The sequence below is a fragment of the Cyrtonyx montezumae genome, unplaced genomic scaffold, assembly GCF_038088225.1.
Source record: "Cyrtonyx montezumae isolate F1298 unplaced genomic scaffold, pur_monq_1.0 scaffold_3, whole genome shotgun sequence".
Classification (NCBI taxonomy): domain Eukaryota; kingdom Metazoa; phylum Chordata; class Aves; order Galliformes; family Odontophoridae; genus Cyrtonyx; species Cyrtonyx montezumae.
The window spans coordinates 127,642,698-127,663,817 of NW_027072034.1; the positions used below are offsets into that span (position 1 = coordinate 127,642,698).

At 40.8% G+C, this 21,120-nt stretch overlaps 2 protein-coding genes across 2 annotated transcripts; both read left to right on the forward strand.

Annotated features, from left to right (window-relative positions):
* The first annotated feature begins 514 nt into the window (after window positions 1-514).
* On the forward strand, window positions 515-7,842 carry TMBIM4 (transmembrane BAX inhibitor motif containing 4). Its single transcript, XM_065743337.1, has 7 exons — window positions 515-654; window positions 1,637-1,745; window positions 2,992-3,097; window positions 4,645-4,678; window positions 5,453-5,570; window positions 6,399-6,444; window positions 7,007-7,842. Exons 1-7 carry the CDS (start codon window positions 561-563, stop codon window positions 7,211-7,213), a joined length of 714 nt encoding a protein of 237 aa, XP_065599409.1. The 5' UTR covers window positions 515-560; the 3' UTR covers window positions 7,214-7,842.
* A 154-nt stretch (window positions 7,843-7,996) lies between these two features.
* LLPH (LLP homolog, long-term synaptic facilitation factor) lies at window positions 7,997-9,853 on the forward strand. Its single transcript, XM_065743292.1, has 3 exons — window positions 7,997-8,100; window positions 8,179-8,362; window positions 9,610-9,853. Exons 2-3 carry the CDS (start codon window positions 8,182-8,184, stop codon window positions 9,771-9,773), a joined length of 345 nt encoding a protein of 114 aa, XP_065599364.1. The 5' UTR covers window positions 7,997-8,100; window positions 8,179-8,181; the 3' UTR covers window positions 9,774-9,853.
* Window positions 9,854-21,120: the final 11,267 nt, after the last annotated feature.

The following is a 21,120-nucleotide window of genomic DNA, read 5'->3' on the forward strand; positions in this document are numbered from 1 at the left end:
TTTTTAAAAGCACTTTATTTGATTTGAATCTTTTACATATATTTCTATGGAGTCTATCTCTTTGGTTTCTTGGAACGGTTTAGATGATATTCACAAGTAAAAAAATATATATACCATTTTATATGCTCTGTCCCACAACCCAAACTCTTATCTTATGTGCATCTTTAAAAGGGAATTACCACCTTGGGTAACTTTGTTGGGGGCAATTCTGCATGTATAAAGGTAGCTGGTGTGAAATCCTCGTTGAAAAATGTCAAACATCCCTGTGCTCGATTAAAGTCATTTTACTTTGAGGGATACGTCGTGCAATGAAGAGAAAGCCTTATAAAATCCCCCTTAGCGTTAAGCATTGATGTAAGTTACAGGCGGCAGAGCCAAGGAACACGGGACTGGGCCGCTCTGGAAGGGCCGGGGCGACGCGGGCGTTGAGAGGCAGCCGAGCAGCCACCGCCCGCCTCAGGCGGGAGCGATGGAGGCGGTGCCGCCATCGAGGCGCTCGGCCGCTCGGCTGGGAGCCCTGCGGAGCCCGGAAGCGGAGTGGGTGCTCCGAGGCGGCGGAGATGGCGGCGGAGCAGCGCTACCCGCGGAGCTCCATCGAGGATGACTTCAACTACGGCAGCAACGTGGCCTCGGCCAGCGTACACATCCGCATGGGTAGGGCCGGGGTGGGTGAGGGCCCCCGGGTGGCCGCGGTTAGCGCTGGTGGGGTCACTGCTGTCTCCATCGGTCGTTCTGGCTGAATTCTGTTGTTGGGTGCACTTTAAAACACAAACAGCTGCGTGCTCCAGGTTTTTTATTAGCCATTCCTGACAAACTGGAGATCTCTTTGAGTGAAAGCACGGTTTCGTCTTGTTTGGAAGTGAAAGCAAAAGTATGGAGGAGATATCACCATTATTTGACCACTGCTGATGTGTTTTGTAATGGGATAAGGTGTGCTGGCCACCAGGCTGCTCCGGGATTGCTCTGCTGCAACAAAGTGGGGTCTCCTCCGTCGTGCCTCACCAGGATCTTTAACTGTCCCATCTGGCAGGCAGTGCTGCCAGACATAACTCAGTTTCTCTTAGCATGTGGTCTTACGCTTGTTTAAACTGTGTTATTAAAGACTGGCTGCTTCTCACTGGAAGCTTATTCTTCCTTGCAGAGCTTTTTACCTAATGGATTTGATCTCCTTCCATTCCCAGCAGGGGTATCTGTATGACGTACCACATCATAGTGTCCTCAACCACTCTCTCAAGAATTACAAAGCCTGTTAGCTTAATTGCTACTAAGCAAGTTGCAAATGATGAGAAATAATACATAACATAGCAAAAGGTCTATTAAATAGATTTTACTATTAAAAGAAAAAAAAAAAAGCCTTGTAAAAATAAAAGAAGAAGCTCTTGCTGTCTCCACACAACCTCCAAGCTAATCTTTCTTCATTTAGGTACATTAGATACCAATAACATGATGAAGAATGCATACTTTTAGTTTATTTAATAGTGTGCAAGAAAATGTGTTATTTTGTTAGATTACTGTATTGATGTCTTAAAGAAAGATGGCTTATTACCATTTTGTTATGTTCCTTTCCGCTGAAGAGTTTCTAATTGGGCTTTCAAAGGGCAACTGAAAATTGATCTAATTTTTTTCTTTATTCTAGCTTTTCTACGAAAAGTCTACAGCATTCTATCCATTCAGGTTCTCTTGACCACAGTCACATCTGCAATTTTTCTATACTCCACTGGAGTACAGGCATTTGTTCATGAAAGGTAAGCACTACAATGAAATGGCACTGTTTATTGCTGTGTTAAGTATAGCTTGTATAGCTGCTCTGGAACGCTTCTGTATTCCTAATCATGCACTGTGTTTTGATTCTGTAATAGAAACTTTGTAAGTGCTTAGGAAATCATTTTTTGTCTCTGATATTTTTCTCTATAGTACACTATTACAATTATTATAATTGTAGTTATTAAAGTATATTTTAATCAATATCTTAAGTAATAGTTTTTATTTTAATGTTTACAGCATGAGTATTTATTTAGAGTATCAGCTGCAGAACATCTGAATTATTGATGCCTTGTTTGGAATACTGTTTATGTGTTCTGTCCCAGAGAGCTAAGTCATTCCTTACTCTTCTCCCTCCTTCCCCATCTTTTCTTTGTTGTTTTTGTTGTTTTTCCTGAAAATCAGTCTTCTCGAGATTCTGTGGGTTTGCTTCTCTTTACCTCTCAGATTTTCCTGAGAAACACTAAGTCCCAGAACCAAACTGCAGCGAACAGTAGGGGAAAAGAGCAACTGGGGAATGGAGGAGACCACTGAGTCCAGTTTCAGTTTTCTCCCAAGTGTATTCTCCCATTTGCAAACTTTGCATTTATTTTCACTTCATGGCCCTAATATAAAAGGAGGATCAAATACTGTATGAGGTTCTATTTAAGCTATCTTGTATGCAGTAGGTGTTGTAAAACTAACTTTATAATTAAATTTGCTTTTTAAAAATTGTTCTGGTCATTTAGAACCATTGTTCTTTTGTGTTTGATTTTAGTCTAGTTTTTGCTTGAAGGGTTTTTCGATTGATTTAATTATGGCAACGTTTACTGGGCAGTACTGATTTTCTTTGGTACAGTTAGTGCCCACGTTTGTTGCATTTGGGTGCTTATGAAAAAAGAAATTAAAACATAGCACCAGTCCCTGATGTGGCATTCTTAACAGGCAGAATAGTATGTATACTTTGAAGATAGTACTCAAGTTCAGATGGATTTTCTCTTCATATAGGTGATGGGTTCCTAGGCAATTTACAGCATGACAAAAGGGTCTTTACTTGTAGTTGGACCATTTATAACTGTTTTTCTATGCTGATATGTTTTAGAACAGTTTTATTTTAAAATTCACTATAATTAGAATCTGCAGAGCAGTATCTATCCAGGTGATCACTTAAGAGGTTGGTTTTATATTAGCTATTTTGTAGTCAAATGGGTGTTTTAATTTTGATGACCTTTTTGTATGGGCACTTTACAGGCCTGCCTTGCTTTTGATATCTGTGTTTGGATGTTTGGCTGTAATCTTTGCGCTGGCCTTCTACAGACACCAGCATCCTGTTAACTTATACCTGCTTTTTGGATTTGTAAGTATTTGTATGAATTCACTTGTTAATAGAATTCATGAGATGAACTCTAGGAGATAATAGAATTCATCCAGATGAACTCATTGTATCAAGCTAGTGGTAGCAAATTTATTTTTCATTTATTCCTTGAAGTACAACTTGGACCTTTATGAATATATGGGGTACTTTTTTGAAGATTATATTCATAGGTTGTTCTTAGGTAGAAAAAACCTGAATTAGAGGCTATTTTTTTTTTCAGGAAGAGTTAAGAGTTTGAAATTAGATGGACACGATTTATTTTTGACTGTATGTGTTTGTGTGTTTATATTTATCTTGCTGCTCTCATTGTTCTGTTGATATCAGTTTCTGAGAAGCTGCTCAGTAGAAAAGAAGAAAGTCTGCCTTATTTGTGTAATGAACAGCCTCCAGCAGAGGACTGAATACAGCCAGCTGTATGTGTTAATGCTAAATCCTTAACCTACCCAAGCAAGTCAGGCAAAGTTATCCTCAAATTTCAGTCTCTTGCAGATGTTAGATGTAGACTAACTGTTGATCCTGGACGTCTTGGACTGTGCATCAAATCAGTCTGTTGAAAAGAAGTCACAGCAGTAGCATTGAAATGTGATGTTTTAGAAGCTTCCTGTATTTCATCTGCCATACAATAGGAAGATAGGTGTGCTGTATAAGTGTATGGGTGGGTTTAGTTGTAACAGGTTTGTATTCTTTCTGGGGTCTGAACGCTTTCCAGAGAGTACTTTCTTTTTTTTTTTTTTTCCTTAATTATTATTTTATTATAAAAAAAAAAGATTTTTAAATGGTTACAACTGTAACAGTGTTGTAATAGCTTCAGGAAATATGGTGTGGCAGTTTGTGGCATGGCAGTTGAAGTATGACATTATGTAGGGATAGGAAGACTAAAAATTGCTTGTGATAAATTGAGTCTAAAGTGCTGTTGTTTCTGATCTCTTTGTTCATGCCATAGATACTTCCTTGTAATGAAACTTAATTTGAAATTACCTTTAAGGAAAATCCAGGGGTCATAATAGTCTTTGGTCCAAGCATCAGTAATACGTTTGATTTTAAGTAAGCTTGATGAGTGAGGAGAGGAAGAACTTGACACTAAGCTGTCTAATAAGATATCGAGAGTGTTTGATGAATGTATTTTGAACACTGAGAAGTGTATAGAAAGCTGGCAGTAGTTCATTTCTAATAGCAACTCTGAGAAATAGTCTCCTTAAACAGTTGTGAGGATTGTATTATGAATGCTGTGTGCTCTGAATAGAAAGCCTGTATTGCATTTTCTACAATTGCTGTCACACTCATTTTCCATTCTTCCATTCCATTCTTGTTATATATCAAAACAACTTCCAGTACAGTAAGAAAATACAACTGTCATTTTCTTGTTGAAAATGAAACATGTTAGCATATATAAAAATGTAATAGGAGAGCTGGTGTTATACCTATTGGGATTATGTAGCAGAATGGAACATGATGCATGTGAAGTCTCCATGCAAATTGTTGTGTTGTTTTATTTTACTCTTGTAATTTTTTCTTTTTACTTTTTGTAGACCCTGCTGGAAGCATTAACAGTTGCCATTACAGGTAAATGATAGCCATGCTATTCTCTGATTCCTTAAATAAACTGGAAAATGAATCCATCATGTTATACTAATTGTCGTGTGAGATTCCTAAGAGAGATATGAAGATGATTAAAAATTTCAAATGATGATGATTTGAATCTTGTAAAAACCTGGGAATCGGGAGAGGAAGCTGGGTTCTGATCCAGGCTGTATGGACTTGAATAAAATTCCATCTGTTCTTTTGGAACAGCTGGCAGTGCTCTTTCTTATAAGGTATCTCTCAGCAGAGCTGATTTGATAGTGAAAAAAGAAAGAATGTAATTTATGGAAACATACTTTAGAAAGGAAGGCGGGAAGAAAAAGGCTCCACCCACTTTTATCTTTCCCCTCCTGCTCCCTTATCACAAAGCTCAGGAGTTTTTTCAGAGGGCTGTTTTGTAACTTGTTTGTTTGTTTAAATATAATGAAAAATTCAGCTACCCTTTTACTTAACATCTCACCCATCAGAGCACAGAAGATTTTTTTATTTTCCTTTCCTTTGTGATCATGGAAGATGTTACATCCATTTAAGAAGCTACAGCTATGCTATAAATGTCATAACTAGTGCAAGGGTCTGTGAATCATATGATCACAGTCTTGAAGTGCAAAGACAAAGGCATAATTTACATTTTTTGCTGATGGAAATGTAAACGATCACAGATAGGGAAAAAAAAATTAAGTAGTTTCTCAACAGATGACTTAGCAGACGCATACGGTAGTGTTCTCTAAATGACAGTTTGCTTTCTTTGGTTTACAGTGAGTTTCTATGATGTGTCCATTGTCTTGCAAGCCTTCATTCTTACGACTGCTGTATTTCTTGGACTGACCGTGTATACCTTGCAGTCAAAGAGAGACTTCAGCAAATTTGGAGCAGGGTATGTTATCTTATCAGTGAGATTTTTATTTTTTACTAAGCTTGTTTTTTCCTTTTTAAAGCAAGCTTTGCAGATTTCATAAAGAATACCTGTCAGTAGAAGCTAATCTGTGAAAGAGAATGGTGAGGGTGTTAATCATCTCAATTTATTAGTTTTATTCAGCTCTGTTCTCTTGAATAATTTTTTTTTTTTTTGGTGTAGCACACTTACCATGTTTATGATTCTTGTAACTGTAATATTTACTCTAGAAAACCAGTTTAGCTGTATTTTTCACCAACACAGAATGGAACTGTTTCAGATTTAAAATTTAGGATATAACTTTTGAGAGCTCTGTAAAACAAATTTTTACTGCTAATACCAATGAACAGTTGGCATCTAAGAATTATGAGCATTCACTTACCAAATATATTGTAAGGAGGTTTTATGGGAGGAGAATCGTAGAATGGCTTGAGTTGGAGGGGACCTTAAAGCCCACCCAGTTCCAACCCCCTGCAGTGGATAGGGCTGCCACCCACCGGCTCAGGCTGCCCAGGGCCCCCATCCAACGTGGCCTGAAGTGCCTCCAGAGATGGGGCACCCACAGCTACTCTAGGCAGCCTGTGCCAGTGCCTCACCACTCTAAGTAAAAAATTTCCCCCTAACATCTAATCTAAATCTCCCTTCTTTTAGTTTAAAACCATTCCCCCTTGTCCTGTTGCAACCTATCTGTGTAGAAAGTTAATTTCCTTCTTATTTATAAGCTGCTTTTAACTACTGGAAGAAACTTTAAGTAAAATTTTAAATAAAAGGTATTGTTATTGCTCACAGACTTTTATTATTTTTTTTCAGGCTCTTTGCTTGCTTGTGGATTTTAATCTTCTCATGTTTCTTGACGGTATGATACCTTGTGTTCAAGTTAAAAGTATTATTTCACTTAAATCCCGTGCTAACTTCTACTGTAACTAAAATATTTTGAAAATATATTTGTGAAAAAATTTCCCAGACAGATCCATTACTTTTGTAGGTTATGCTGATTACACTATTCATTTCCAATTCAGATTTTTGTTAGATGCTGGTCTTGCTGATGTAAAAGTGGTGGTTGAGCTGACTGACAAAGTGCTGTCAGTCAAGATGCACTACTTCTCTGAGGAAAGGGAGAGTTGAGTCTTAGTTGGATTTTTTTCTTCCTAATTTGTGTTTTATTGTTACTCTTTTGGCAAACAGAGTTTGCTTTCTCTTACAAGAAGACACTTGTCACTTGCTGTAGAGATCATATGACTGGGAACTGTAGGACATAAGAACATCGAAATGTCATTTTACTACACTATTTGCATGTGTGCCTAACAATGAAAGGGCAGTCAGTATCCACATTTCAGGTGTGGCATATCTTAATGCAATATTTTAATACTAGAAAGAAAATGAGATTTACTTTTTTTTTTTGTTTCATTTACCCCCAGCTGTTTTTCCGTAGTGAAATAATGGAGCTGGTGTTTGCTGCTGCCGGAGCACTTCTCTTCTGTGGATTTATTATTTATGACACTCACGTGCTGATGCATAAGTTATCCCCTGAAGAGTACATACTGGCTGCAATCAATCTCTACCTGGACATCATCAATCTGTTCCTCAACCTGCTACGTTTACTGGAGGCATTTAATAAAAAGTAACGAACAGCGATGTGGTTGAAGTACCTAAGTAGTGTTGGCTTGGTTGATCTGAAAACTGTGCACTCTTATCTTTTAGAGACTGAATCTTTTATTACTCTTGCATTACATGAGTACTCTTCCCTCCTTCGAGGAGAGGGGGAAGCTCTAATATAAGTTCTTCTCTAGAACATGTATTTTGTTTAGTTGACGTGGTGTATGCAATTCCGCTCTGTCTTTTATTTACTTAATTTGCACTTGGTGTAATCAGTGATTAAAATGTTTGCCAATTTCTGATTGCTCCATAGCAGAAAGTCTCTGACTGCAATTCTGTAGCTGCTGGAAACATTTCCTCTGTGATTGGAAGTGTGAGACAGTGTAAAGGTAGTCTGAAGTAATGCTTGTGCAATGTTTTACTAAGTTAAAATTTCTTCTAGTCTTGGTTTGGTCAAATGGAACTCTGTCTGTGAAAGGGAGTTCTGCTCTTAGCAGTGAGCTCTCACGTGAGCTGGGAGGTTGCTTCAAGGGAATGCTCTTCATTCAATAAGGACTATTTATTGCCTATCCTTTGGTGTTTTGGAAGATGGTTTGAAGATGGATTCTTGTGTATGCTAAAGTTAATGGTCTCTCAATAAAAAATTAGAAAACCTTCAGTCAGTTCTTGCGTCTGGCCACGGCTGAAAGGCATAAACCCTACTTTTTCTTCGTAGAAGTAGCCCAAATAAAATCCTGTTTTCCTTGCCCTGGAGCCCGTGGGTTCTTTTGTTTTTTAACTCTCAACGTACTCGGAGATTTACGGTAGAACCCTCGGGGAGGCGGTACTTCCGCATCACGTGACGCCTTCCCGCGCCTGCGCAGACGGCGAGAGCGCCGCCGCGAGGGGCAGGCCGTGGGGCTCGCGTGGGGCTGAGGTGAGCCGGGGGCTTTGGGCCTTTTGCGGCGTCCCCGCGCCGTCCGCCTCACCGCCCCCCGCTTCTTCTCTCCCTCAGGACATGGCCAAGAGCCTGAGGAGCAAATGGAAGAGGAAGATGCGGGCAGAGAAGAGGAAGAAGAACGCGCCCAAGGAGCTGGAAAGGCTGAAGAGCATCCTGCGGGTCGGAGCGGACGTCGTCATGGAGGAGGTCAAGGAGGTGGCGACCGTGCTGCCCGCCAAGGAGGCCCTGGAGAAGCAGGGTGAGTCGGGCCCGCCCGCTTCCCCGCCCCCTGCCCGCCCTCCTCGCGGCGTGAGCCGGCTGCCCGGCTAACGTAGGAAGCGGGAACAGAGATTTTACACGCTGGGCAGCGTTTGATTTGACAGCAGAGACAAATCAAATTATGAACAAACCAGCTTGTAAGATTTTTTGCTGTGATTATTACTTCTATTTGGGAAGCTGCGGCTTATTTCTTGACTTACATGCGACAGATTTTTGTAAGACATTACCTGTGGTGTACTGCTTGGTACTATGGATCCTTTCTTTTACCTGTTGTAACTAGAAAAAAATAAAGTGACGCTTTAGCTCTGAACTGCCAAGCAATAGCAGCTTACATGCATGGTAGCAGTTCTCATTGCCTGTGTCTGCATTCTCCAGACGTACCAAAACTTTTATCCCCTCCATTTTCTAGCTGTTGCTTGCAATATCTGGATCTTTACTTTGGGAAAGGACAGTTTTCCTGTGACACTCGGAACGCCACACTGTTGTGAAGACCTTGTATTTCTTTGGTGTCTTGAGAAGTCTTTGGAGCTGGGACCTTTTTGTGTGCCCACCCTTGGCAGACAGTAGGCCCCTGTGCTGATTTTCTGCAGGTTACATATATTATATCCCAGCTTCAGGGCTCACACCCCTGTGGTGCAGATCCCTGTAGACTATCAGCATACTTCAACTATTGAAGCAGTGTGTTGGCCTTTCCCTCATGGACTTTTTTTTCCAGTGTTAAACCAATGTTCAGATCTGTACTTAATAAGGTGTTCCCCTTGTAGCCTGGTTGTCTCCCCAAGGCAGCCATCTCTTTATCTGTCTTCATTTTCCACTCAATTTAATTTTGTAGAACTTTCTTGGATCTTAAACATTAAATCATAGAACGTTTAATTGTACATATATTGTAGTAAGCCAGTGGTTTCCTGTAAGCTTGCAGTTTATGGTGGAGGCTGCATACAGTGTTTTTAGACACAGTATTAGAAATTAGAACAGAAGGTAGATTGAAGAATAAAGTGCTTTGCCCAGGCGTGGGCACTGAGGAGAAATTCTTCATATTTACTATCAGCTGTTGAAGTTCCTGGGTTGCAGTCATGGTTTGGAAAGGGCTTTTGATGTATGAAGCCTTTGTCTCTGTACAAATACTGTTGTGTATAGAGATCTCATCATGTTTGTGTATCTAGTAACAAAACGCTTCTGTGAAGCTTTTCATGTGTTTTACTGTCTGTAAACACCTTTCTTTTTCAGATGACTGCAAAATGGACGTAGATAATAAAAGAGATAAAAAAACCCTCCTAGATCAACATGGACAGTACCCAATATGGATGCATTCCAGGCAGAGAAAGAAGCTTAAAGCGCGGCGCTTAAAAGGAAAGAAAAAATCAAAGGTGGCCAAAGGCCTAGCCCGGTAGATTCAGATTTTGTGAGATTGTGAATATTTTACTTTTCAAAATAAATATTCTATACCAGCTACATGTATTTTTGTGCTTGACCACTGTGTACTATTTATTGTGTTATGTGAACCTTTGAAGATACTGCTAGGTTAGCAAATGGTGGAAGCAGTAGCGTTTTGGTGTCTGCCAAGCTCAACAAGCTGCAAGAAACCAAGCTGAGTGCCTTTGAATGGGCCAAATGTTTGCTTATCAATTTTCTTTGGGGGAGGGAGAGTGGAGAGGGGACTGTTCATCTTTTATTTTAGGTAAGTGGTCCTGTACTTTGCAGTGTAGCTCTTCTATTAGTAAATTTTACCACAGGATTCTGTAAAGTCAGTGTATCCTTTTAAATTCTGTAATACTACTTTTGCCTTGCTAATCTATCTTGCCTTTAACATCTGGTAATTAATGAAAACGAGCACGTGATGTGTAACTTAAGAGATTACACACTGAAATCAACACCTCAGCTTCATGACATTTTCATCCTGTGAAGGAAACTCGGAAGATGTCAGTGTGACCAAAGAGAAAGTTGTTGAAGTTTTTCACTACTTTGTTCACCTGACATATTGTAGGAGCTGCATAGTGGTTCTTCAGAACTGCGTTGGGTCCTTTTGTTAATCTGAGCATACAGAAATGTACAGTTCCTTTTTAAGTCAGTGTGAATTCATGTTTCTGTGTGTATTTATCAGTAGCTGTGTATTTCTCTTTACATGGCACTGATTTATCTTGCTTTGCAGTGTGGGCATAGGAGACCATACTGCATGTGTGTGGCTTCATCCACGATGGAATCCATGTTCTGTAATTGCCCTGAAATTGAGATGTCTGATAACTTGGATGTAGTGAGTAGGAGCTAGCCATCTAAAGGTACTTAACAATAGCTTATTCTGTGCTTACAAATAGCTTCTGCTATTTTTTTGTTTTTCCTAAGTGCTAGAGGAAGAGTATTCTTGGGTAAAGACCTATGAGGATGTTGGAGAACAAATTCCATTAGATATTGATGTAAGGTGCATAGATCAAAGTTTACTATGCTATATTCTGTTAGCAACCTAAACTTGCCTTTAAAAATATTTCTATTAAGTTGATAGTACATCTGCAAAACCTTAGATGCTGCTCTATGGTTTTGGTTTAATATATAATCATTCTGGTTTTCAGGATCAAACATATTAGAATTTATGTTAGTGCTAGTTTAAAATATATCAGTGTGGAGGAAAATGTTCAAGATTCCTCATTGCTTTTATCCAGAGATTTGCTTACACTCTAGATATTTTAAGACACCCAGTTTGATTTTTGAACTGAGGGAGCTGATAAAGGAATAAACATGCTACCTGTGTTCTGTGTACCGACAGCACAGCTCCGTGGTGCAACAGATCTCTCTGCAGGCCAGGTGGATTTGAAGAGCCAGGCTGGATGGGATCAATAATCCAGGCTGAAGGCTCACTTGTGTGCACGTGGCAGGAATCTGGCTGAATGTGCAACAGAGATGTAACCTGGCCCCTCACTACAACAAAGACATCGAGGCCCTGGAGCATGTCCAGGAGAGGGCAGTGGGGCTGTGAGGGATCTGGAGCATGAATCTCATGAGTGGCAGAGAGAGCTGGGATTGTTCAGTGTGGAGAAGACTCAGGGGAGGCCTTACTGCTCTACAGCTGTCTGAAATGAGGTTGTGACAAGGTGGGGTTGGCCTCTTCTCCAGCATGGCTAGTGACATATTGAGGTAGCTCTGCGTAAAGTGTGCGTGTGTGTGCAGTATGAAAATGCCATTAGCAGATTGCTGAATGTCCCATAGGTTATTGGCAGTCTCCTGACAGGGTCTGCACTTTTTGACACAGCCTGCAACCACATACAGTGTGCTTTTAAAACAAATGATTTTAGATGCTTCACTCTGTGCAAATGGTGGTAGTGCAGCTGCTGGGCTTTTCTGGTCACTCGTTCCTGCTCTGGGACTTCTTTACTATATTGCGTAGTCAGATGGGTTGGGGAAGCTACTCTAGCTGAAGTATACTGAATTTCTTTTCCATCTGGGACACTCTGCTGCTGTACTGTACAGAAATCATTGTCAGTAGGAGGCAATACAAGACTGGGAATGGAGTGGTGGTTTACTCTCAAACAGAAGTAGCTCTCTGTAAAAAAATCTCTGTACTGTATATCTGTACGATTCTAACTTATACTCCTACACCCTGAAGTTTCATATTGGTTCTACTGAATTTGATGGAAACAGAGTGTCTGATTTGTATCAGATCTGGAGCATGAGCTTACCTGGATGACAGCAGCCCTAGCGTGGCAGAAATCTGAGCGATACAAAGCAATCTGCTCCTCTGGGTGGCAGGATCTCAATGGAGCTGCAGCAGCTGGGGGGATGATGAGAGCCTGAAACAACAGCCATGGATTGCTCTCTCCAGGCCAGGTTTTTGCCATCAATTTTAACTTATCTCAGGGTGAGGTTCCAGGGGAGGACTGAGCCATCTGATAGCTCGCTGCTGCAGGAAGCGGCATGTCTGCTCTTCTTTTCAACTTTTCTACCTCCCTTCTCCAGCTGCACTACCCAATTTATTATTTACTGCTCTGGGAGAAATAGTTACTGGGATTTTCCTTTTTCCTTTTTTTTTTCCTCTTTGACTTTTAGCTCTGAAAAAAAAAAAAAGTACAACATTCCTCCATTTAATAAACAGTATGCAGTTGTGACAACCCCCTTCTTCCCACCATCTGCTTTCCTCTTTGTGCTGTTTCAACAATCTGATTCCAACTTTCACTTGTCAACAGCTGCAGCATTCAAAGGGAACAAAAAGGCAGAATGGAAGAGGACGACTTCTGCACTGTTCTCCTTCCTTCTCCTCAAGTACTTCCCAATCGCTTCAACCTCTCTCTAACAGATCTCCAGTATTTCTGGTGCCCATATACTGATATGAAACGTCTGAAATGTTAAAAGAGTACACAACAGGGTATGGAGGCAGAAGGTTGTATCAAGACTCAAAGACTGGCTTGTTTTTCTCTGAATGCAGTCTAGTCAGTTGCTCAGGAGACTGGGAAGATTATGAGCTACATTCTAGTTTGCAAAAGTATTATTTTGCATCTTTTCTCTCTATTTGCATGTATGGCTAACAATGAATAATGCCAAATAGTACTGTAGCTATTTCACAGATGGTATGGTTAGAAAGATTACTGTGATGAAAAGAGACAGTCAAAATAGAGAAAAACAGTTACTCATGCCCTAAGCTTGCAGTAGGAAACTCCAAAGGAGCAGTGGTGGTCAGCCCTTAAATGGGGTCTGGGAGAGGTGGAGCCAGACTCCACCCCTTCTGGTCACACAGGTGAGTTGCCTTCACCTGTGCTCCTGTGGCTGACTCAGTGCTCACCTCAGGTGATCAATCAGTGGTTCAGGCCCTGACTCAACAGTTCCCATACATTGCAGTTAAATTTTCTTGCAAGGCTCCTGTAGATTTGACAACATTATTGGGTTTGTTTGTTTTAACCTGTCTCTTTTACCAAAAATTTAGTTTGTGGGCAGTATTTCAGAAAGCAAAGGCACGTTTGTTGTTTCAGTACTGTTCACCCAACTGTGAGCAGCTGCCCCTCTCACTGCACACCTGTAGTTGTTGTAGGAAACAAGTGTAATGCATCCTTATTGAAAGCTGACGTATTCATAATGTGTAGTTGCAAAAGATATTCCATGCTATGCTTTTTCATGGATTAGAGGGAGAGCTGTGTCAGCTGCTTCCCACTCATAGAGTCTCAGTTGTGGATCATGATCACTATTCCTGAACATCCCTATTCAAATGCAAAAATTAAAGTTAGTTTGTCTAATATAGATATTGTGTAGGAAAAAATAAAAAAGTTTAACGCCAATACATTCCTTTACCTAAACTTCTTGCCTTGCCACCAATGGTAGTGCCGTCAGATGATGTGAAGGTCAAAGCCTAGAGGCTGTGTTGTGCCAGGTTATGTGGAGCTGCATGGTGGTCATGGAGCTGGGTGCTGGCACCAGCCCAGTGCCCTCAGATGTTTTTGTTCTTTTTTGTTTCTTAAAAGTTCTGGAGGCTGGGTTCTTGTAAAAAAGGAGAAGACCAGCAAGCTCATTGTAGAGCAACTTCTGCCAAGCTCTAGTCTATGTGTAGGTAAGTTCCCTGTGGTGCTCATCGCAGCATCAGCACTTACTGTGTGGAACAGAAAATAAGTCCACGTTCATTTGGTGTAAAGCCATGGTGTGAGATCGCCCATGGGAAAGCCTGTAGGTTCATCTGTTGATCCAAGATCCTTTGGAACTATCACTCCAATATAGCAGTGTATATATGTGCAGACACATTACACTGAGAGGTGACAAACAACATGAAGCGTGAGACTTTTTCCCATCTCGAGGGAGAAAATTGCATGTGGATTTCTTATTTATTTATTTTGCTTGCTATTTAAAACGAATACTAACTTCTAAGCCTTCAGGTGTCCGATGCTTAATGTTTCTGTTTCCTCTGCTTGCCCGCCTTCCACAACCCGATCGCTTGGGGCTATTTCAAGGGAGGTACAGCGAGGCTTCTTTCCGTGCAGTGGCAGCTGCTGTCCGGCAGAGGGACAGCTCGGGGAGCGGGCAGCGGGTGCCGGGCGGGGGACAGCCCCGCGCCGCGGGGGGTGGGAGCGGGGCCGCCTCGGAGCGCTCCCGGCTCAGGCGTCGTTGGAGGGAGCAGGGATGGAGCGTCCCGTGCCACGCCACTGCATTCTGATAAAATAAAACTAAATGAATAAAATCATATCGGCGCATCTTTTAGTTGCGTGAAAACGCGAAATGTTCCGTGGGAGCTTTTGCAGGGGTATTCCGAGCGCTCCCCGGCTCACTGCTTTCCTGGCTGTCAGGAAAAGCGCTGGAATTGTCGTCGGGTATTTGGTGTCTACAAAAGGCATCACTTCAGTATGCACATTCGTTTGGCGCTGTTAACAAATATTCGAATATCTCTGAAAAATACACTGAATTTACCCCTTGACGTGAATGCTACCCTAATCTATTGTTTTTCCCTTTTTTTTCCCCCCATTACTTTTTTTCCAGAGAAGAACACAAAGAAATCTATTTCTTTATTCTTTTTTTTTTAATTTAATTTAATTTTATTTTGTTGGTTGTTTTTTTTTTCGTTTTTAATTTTCAAAGTGATGTGCTTGTAAAACCCCTTATCAACCAACCGAGATGCTTAATGCAAAATATGGGAACTCGGAGGAAGAGCGCTGTTTTCTATGTGCTGCTTTCTCTGGACTTAACATCTCCACGTGGAGGTCCCAGCCGGGGCACTGTGTCAGGGAGCCCAGCAGTGAGGCTGAGCAGAGACAAGGGAAAATGCCTCTGTTGTTTGCATTGCCCAAACATAACGATGTGCAATAATTAGAAACAGCAGTTTTCCACGCTTAAAAATTAATTGGATTTAAAAAATATTCTATAATTGAGTTGGGCAACACCGAAAAGGATAATGGTGTGTGGTGGGTTAAAAGTAGTTTTTGAACTGCAAAAAGGTGTTTTGTATATGTTCACACACATACACAAAGTGCACTTATTTTTAGCAAAGCATACAAATCAATTTTTGTTCTTACACCAACAAACACTGCTGCAACAAATGCTGCTCTTCCCACAGCTATTGGTGAAGCTGAGGAAAAATAAAATCATGTTACTGTTTTCAGGAGTAAGATGTAAACAAGTTAACATCATATCAGAGTTACATTCTAAAAGCACAAGATTCACTTTTTAACAGCAACATGGGAAATGAGATTTATTTAGGCAATAATTCATCAGACAAATAAACAAAGATGCAGTTGAACTAATCGGATTAATATGTAAATGGACTAACACAAAGAACTGAAAAATATTTCTTAAATTGTAAGAAAAGAAATGCCACTTCACTTGGAGAAACACATTCACACTTGAAAAAATAGGGTAGATTTAGATTTGATCTGCAAAAAATCGATACAGATACACTGCTATCGTATCTAAACACACATCTCAACAAATGGAGATTCTGCTGTTGGTTTGCCTGGAAACAACGATTCAAGCTTAAAAAACCCCACCAGCCCAACGGAACCCTCTTTCATTAAACAACAAATGAAAATAAAATGTACAAAAGAGTTTTGGCAAAGATTTTTGAAATGTAAATCCAATTTTGAAATATAATTGAAATAATTTTTTTTATTATGTCCTCTTTCATTTACAATCTTTACATTTCAGGATCTAGTTTCTGTCAGAGGAGTCATTAGCACAAAGAGAAACCAACGAATGCAGCCTCCGCTCTGCCCAAAGCTCCTCAGAGGTGGTTTCATGAGAAACAGAGGACCCACAGCTTTCATTTGCTTTCAGACATAATGCGAATTTGCTGTGGAAGGAAATTAAATAATTTCCAAAAAGATCTTTCCCAAGTATCTCTTTGCGTTAGACAGGGTTGGGATTCAGTGGCTACTAATGAATTGGGATATGTTAACAGTGACTGGATCGTGTCCAAATATGACTCGATGGGAAAGCCATTAGTTTTCTTCCCTGAGGTTACAGTGGGATCCCATCTGGCGACTGCTAATAAATGTGGATGCTTTCTGAAAAGGAGCTAGTATTTGGATTGAGTATGAATTACTGGGAGCGCAGCTTCTTGCAGTTTCATTCACACACTTCAGTGAGGCTGAATTTGGAGCACCTTAAAACTTGATAAAAGGGAATGAGTATGGCATAAGCTTTCAATTAGAGGGGTTGCAATTCTCCATGCAATAGGATTGTTTGATTGCAATCAACAAATGTGTATTAGCCATGTAAAAATACTTATAAGAAGATCAAAAGCAAAACCGTTAGAAGCAATTTTATATTTGATTGTAACTACCAAATGCTTGCCTTAAAATAACAACTGTAGTTATCAGGTGGGTGCCTGAATGGCTTTCCTCTGCGGTGGGATGAGATCTAAATCCTGTTTATCTTTCCTCTATGCCACTCAGAGCACTCGGGCAGCCCTCTTGTTTCCATATGTAACACTAGGGAGAAAATCCAAACAGGAACAGAAACATAGGTTTGTCTTAACAAAGAGGAAATGCTCATCCCTCTTCAAACCTCTATAAATTCTTGAAAAATACAAATATCAAATGCAGTGCATTCAATATAGGGAGGCTAGTGATTTGTGCTGCATATGGTGTTTGTGAACACTCAGCTATTAACTACACGCAGGGAAAGATTATGTTTCTTTTGTAAATAAAAAATTATGTCGTTCTGCTTTTTTTTTTTCTCCCTGACAAGACAACTATTAGCTGGCAGAGAATGACTCTATTTTTGTTTGAAGGAGCAATTCATCTCATCGTGCAGCCTCGCTGCTACCCGTCAGTGCAGAATGCGAGGGGCTCATTCAGCTGCCGACCCCATCCAGGCATGAGAAAAAGGAGTGAGGGAAAACCTATAAAGCCCAAAATAAAACTGCGGATTCTTCTGGTTCTTGTCAGTTTCAGTTACAGTGGGGTAGAAGCAGCAGTAAATTCACTGAGGCTATATCAGATCAAACCAAGTTCATTATAAATATTATTCACATAAACCATGTGGGCGAGAGAGAAACCGTCAGACTCAGAGTCGGGAAAATTGGGCTTCTGCACTTCAATAAATTAAACGTTGTTTTTAGAGATTTGTATAAAAATTACAACAGCACATGTTTGCCTGCACACGTGTGAATGCACATGTGTGCATACCCACACAGTAGTATTAACTATAACAATTTACTTTAATAAAATACGGAGATTTTGTTGAGCATAGCTAAAATTATAGCACAGTATAAATCCAGGAGAACGAAGGCTTTGGGGAAATGCTTCACCTCTTCCTCAGGAGTCACCTGAACAACACGACCTGCTGGTGATGGGATCAGTGGCATGGCTCCAGCTGGCTTCGCAGCTGGAGATGACCAAAGCCCTTACTTACCTAAATGGCTGGTAGGAGGAGGTTTTCCTACCTCTCCCAGCTGTATTTGAAATTAATGGTAAGAAACTAAATGACGTACACTTGTGCCAAGTTGTTTGTGCTTGACAACTGTATGTATGTATTTATTTGGTTGGGGTTTGTTTTATTTTGTTTTGTTTTGCTTTGCTTTGTTTTTCTTCTTAACAACCCATCTCCATGAAATAGCTAGGAGCTGTCAGCAGATCAGGTGTTTTCCCTTATTTCCATCTTCTGCTAGATCTAGAGCTACCAGAGTTAGTTAACAAATAAGAAGTAAATGTGTCATCAGTAAAGAATAATTGAGAGAGAGCATACAAACAAGAGTATAAACATTGTCATTACTACAGCCATACAATAAGAGAAGTATATTAACGTGGTGGGAAAGAAAAATGAGATTCAATAGAAATTAGGAATACTGAGGAGAAAATGTATGAAACGGGAGCCCTAACTTCAAAATGGTGAAGTGAAAAGATCCACTATTTATCTTGAAAACTCCATCTGTATTTCTGTTTCGGGCACTAATGTTCACTTATGCAATAATTATAAATATAAATGCCTATACCTGTGTTTCTGGTGCAGCCTGATAGCACATCCCTAAGCACAGTTGGGAACAAGAGCAGCATTCGCTTGCTCTGACTTCAGGTTTTTTAGATCAATCAATTTAATCGGAACTGGTTTATCCTTAACATCAACCTTGAAAACTGTGGCATTAACGGGTCTGCTTCTCTATCCATGCCTGAAAATACAGGACTGTTACACTTTTTGGGAGGCAGGATGTAAATAGCATCCAACACTCCTGAGTGCTTCTCAGACTTTGAGTTCTGGATGAGCAGACATCTCCTGTTATCCCTGGATGTCCCAGGGAGAGACAAGATTCAGGATGCACCTTGATGTGGAAGGGATTGGTTTTAGAGTTTCCTGTGCAGCAGACTCTGACTAGTTTACTCTACAGAGTCGTTGGACATTCCAAACTGAACAATTGCTTCTGAAGTCTGAGAACCTGGAGCTTAATGCTGAGTGATTCTTGTCTTTGGAATTCTTTTGTTGCTGAAAGGGCTTAAGACAGTAACTTTTGCACGTGCAGGTGCATATGAAGCCTCGGAAGTTTGAAGGTGCAGAAGAGAAAGACAACAGCAAGGGGCTCTGAAGCTGCTGCTAATACATCAGCAAGCAGACCTAGGACATGTGCACTTGAACAGCTGAGGGATACAAGAAACTACAGCTCTCACATTTCAGAGCTGAAGGAAAAGTTTGGCAATACCTCGGATGGAGTCACAACTCTCATGGCCACACTGCTGCTAGGATATCAGCAGCACTCCCTCTCACTAGGGGCATCCTTTCTGCTCTGCCGTATGTTGGCTTGGAGGGGGAAGGAGGAGGAGTGGTGCAGCCAGAAGTAAGTGTGATGTCCATCTGTCCAGAGGTGAACAGCAGTGCATGCACTGAGCTAGTGTTGTCTGCAGGAAGGATGCTCTGGCTGTTGCTGGTGTCAGAATGTGTAGAGCCTCTTTGTAAAGTAGGTTTGCACATCTTTTATTGGCTACAGATGATTAATGATATTTTCTATACTTTTGTTTTTTGCTGCAGCTGCCATCCAGCCTCCTAAAGCAAAGTCCATAAGCTACTGCTGTAAGTCACTAGGTGGAAGCATCTACCTTAATACCAGCAGCGTAACTCCTTGTTAGAGAGGTAAGCTTTTCAGTTCCTTCCTCATCTATAATTTCTGCATCATGTTACACAATATCTAATTATAAAACACTATGATGTGATACTGTTATTTTCTGCTTCAGCACAGTATTTCAACACAAGCCCAAGTCCTCTCTAGACCCTGACTCGGCAGTGCTCAGGAAGGTGTTTTAAGTCATATGGTGAGTTGCACCCAAAGTGCTTTCAGAGTTGGGGCTTCATTCAGTGAAGTATGCAAGCATGTGTTTAAACTGAGTTCATAGGAGCAACTGCTTGAGTGGCTGGATAAGGACTAACATTGGTCTCTTTGCCTTGCAGCAAAAGTACGTAATGATACCCTCAAGAAGGGCTTTCTCTGAGCTTCTTTCTCTACCATTCCAGTGACTCCCATTCCTTCCACACTGTGATTTCTCTTCTGCCTTTCTCCTCTCGGAATAACTGTTTGTCTTGGAGAACAGTGAGGTCACCAGTAATCTAACAGCTGAGCAGACTTGAGTGTGCTTGCCATGATGGGAAGTATTGGTCCTTGACAGTAGGTGGCCATGGTCCACATGTCCTTCTTTCTCTGAGATTTAGCTTCCCGATTCTTCTCCAAATCTGTTCCTGCCACTGAAGTCTGAAATATTCACAGGAGATATGAGGATACTGATGCTATGCGAATGATGAGACAAGTGGAGGAGGGCCATCCAGCTGGGTGCTGCAGTCTGACATGTCAAAATCTAAGACTGCAGGGCGATGATTTCTGGATCTCTCCAAGGCTACTGTACTCTAACAGCTCTCAACTAACTCCTTCTGACTGGAGAAATGATACAAGCATCTCCTAGTCTACTTCAGGCAACAGCAGCAGGGCTAATTCAATTGAAGCCAACTAAGCTAACCTGGTAGATTTTACATGAAAGTGGATTGGTGAATGGTGAAACCACTGCCTTGCCAGCAAAGCTCCATCGACAATCACCTCGAATGAAATGATGGCTCAGCAGCTGGAGGTTGGTGGCACAGAAGTGCAGCCCTCAGCTACAGTGGCTGCAGTGGGTGGGCAAAGCAGTCGGATCCTCACCCAGCTCTACCTTCACCCATGAGCCCTTCTCCAAACACTAGCCCTTTTCCTGGGCAATGCTTGAATGAGAAAGAGCTGAGTTTCTGGGTTTCCTTCTAGTGCTGCAGAATAACATATGCAAAATAAACAAAAACAATTATTTTTTTAACTTGTGAACTGATTTTTTTGCATTTGAAAATCACTGACAGACGTCAGGTGTGCTATCTCACAATGAAATGTTTACAGTGCCATTTCAGAGAGAGACTGCTCTTTGAAGTTAAGTGAAAGTATGCTGGAAGTTTGTGGAGCAGGGCATATGTAAGTGTAGAAAATTAGAGCACAATGGAGCTATCGGCATTCAGCATTTAGGGAAAAAATGGTATTCATATTGCTCATGTTTCTTAGTTGACAAGATGATCCCTTCCATTTGTGGTTACTGGTCTAGCTTTTGTCTTGATTTCCCTGTATTCTCAATTTGCCAGCTTTGACTTTGTGTTATTTTCCTTTATAAATAGTACTACTGAGCAGTGCAGCTCTGCATAATTTGTTGTGAAAAGGACAAAGAAAATGATTTCTTTATGTTTTTCTTATGTTTATTTTTTCTTGTGCTAACATGTGCAGTGTGTATTATGCAAAGCGATGTGTTATTCAGAGCAGATTCAGTAATTGCATTTTAATTTGATGGA

Coding starts and splice junctions, on each gene's coding strand:
- LLPH (XM_065743292.1), top strand. CDS start 8,182: ATGGCCAAGAGCCTGAGGAGCAAATGGAAGAGGAAGATGCGGGCAGAG. Junction 8,363..9,609: donor GGAGGCCCTGGAGAAGCAGG/GTGAGTCGGGCC, acceptor TTTCTTTTTCAG/ATGACTGCAAAATGGACGTA.
- TMBIM4 (XM_065743337.1), top strand. CDS start 561: ATGGCGGCGGAGCAGCGCTACCCGCGGAGCTCCATCGAGGATGACTTC. Junction 655..1,636: donor CAGCGTACACATCCGCATGG/GTAGGGCCGGGG, acceptor TCTTTATTCTAG/CTTTTCTACGAAAAGTCTAC. Junction 5,571..6,398: donor TTCAGCAAATTTGGAGCAGG/GTATGTTATCTT, acceptor ATTTTTTTTCAG/GCTCTTTGCTTGCTTGTGGA.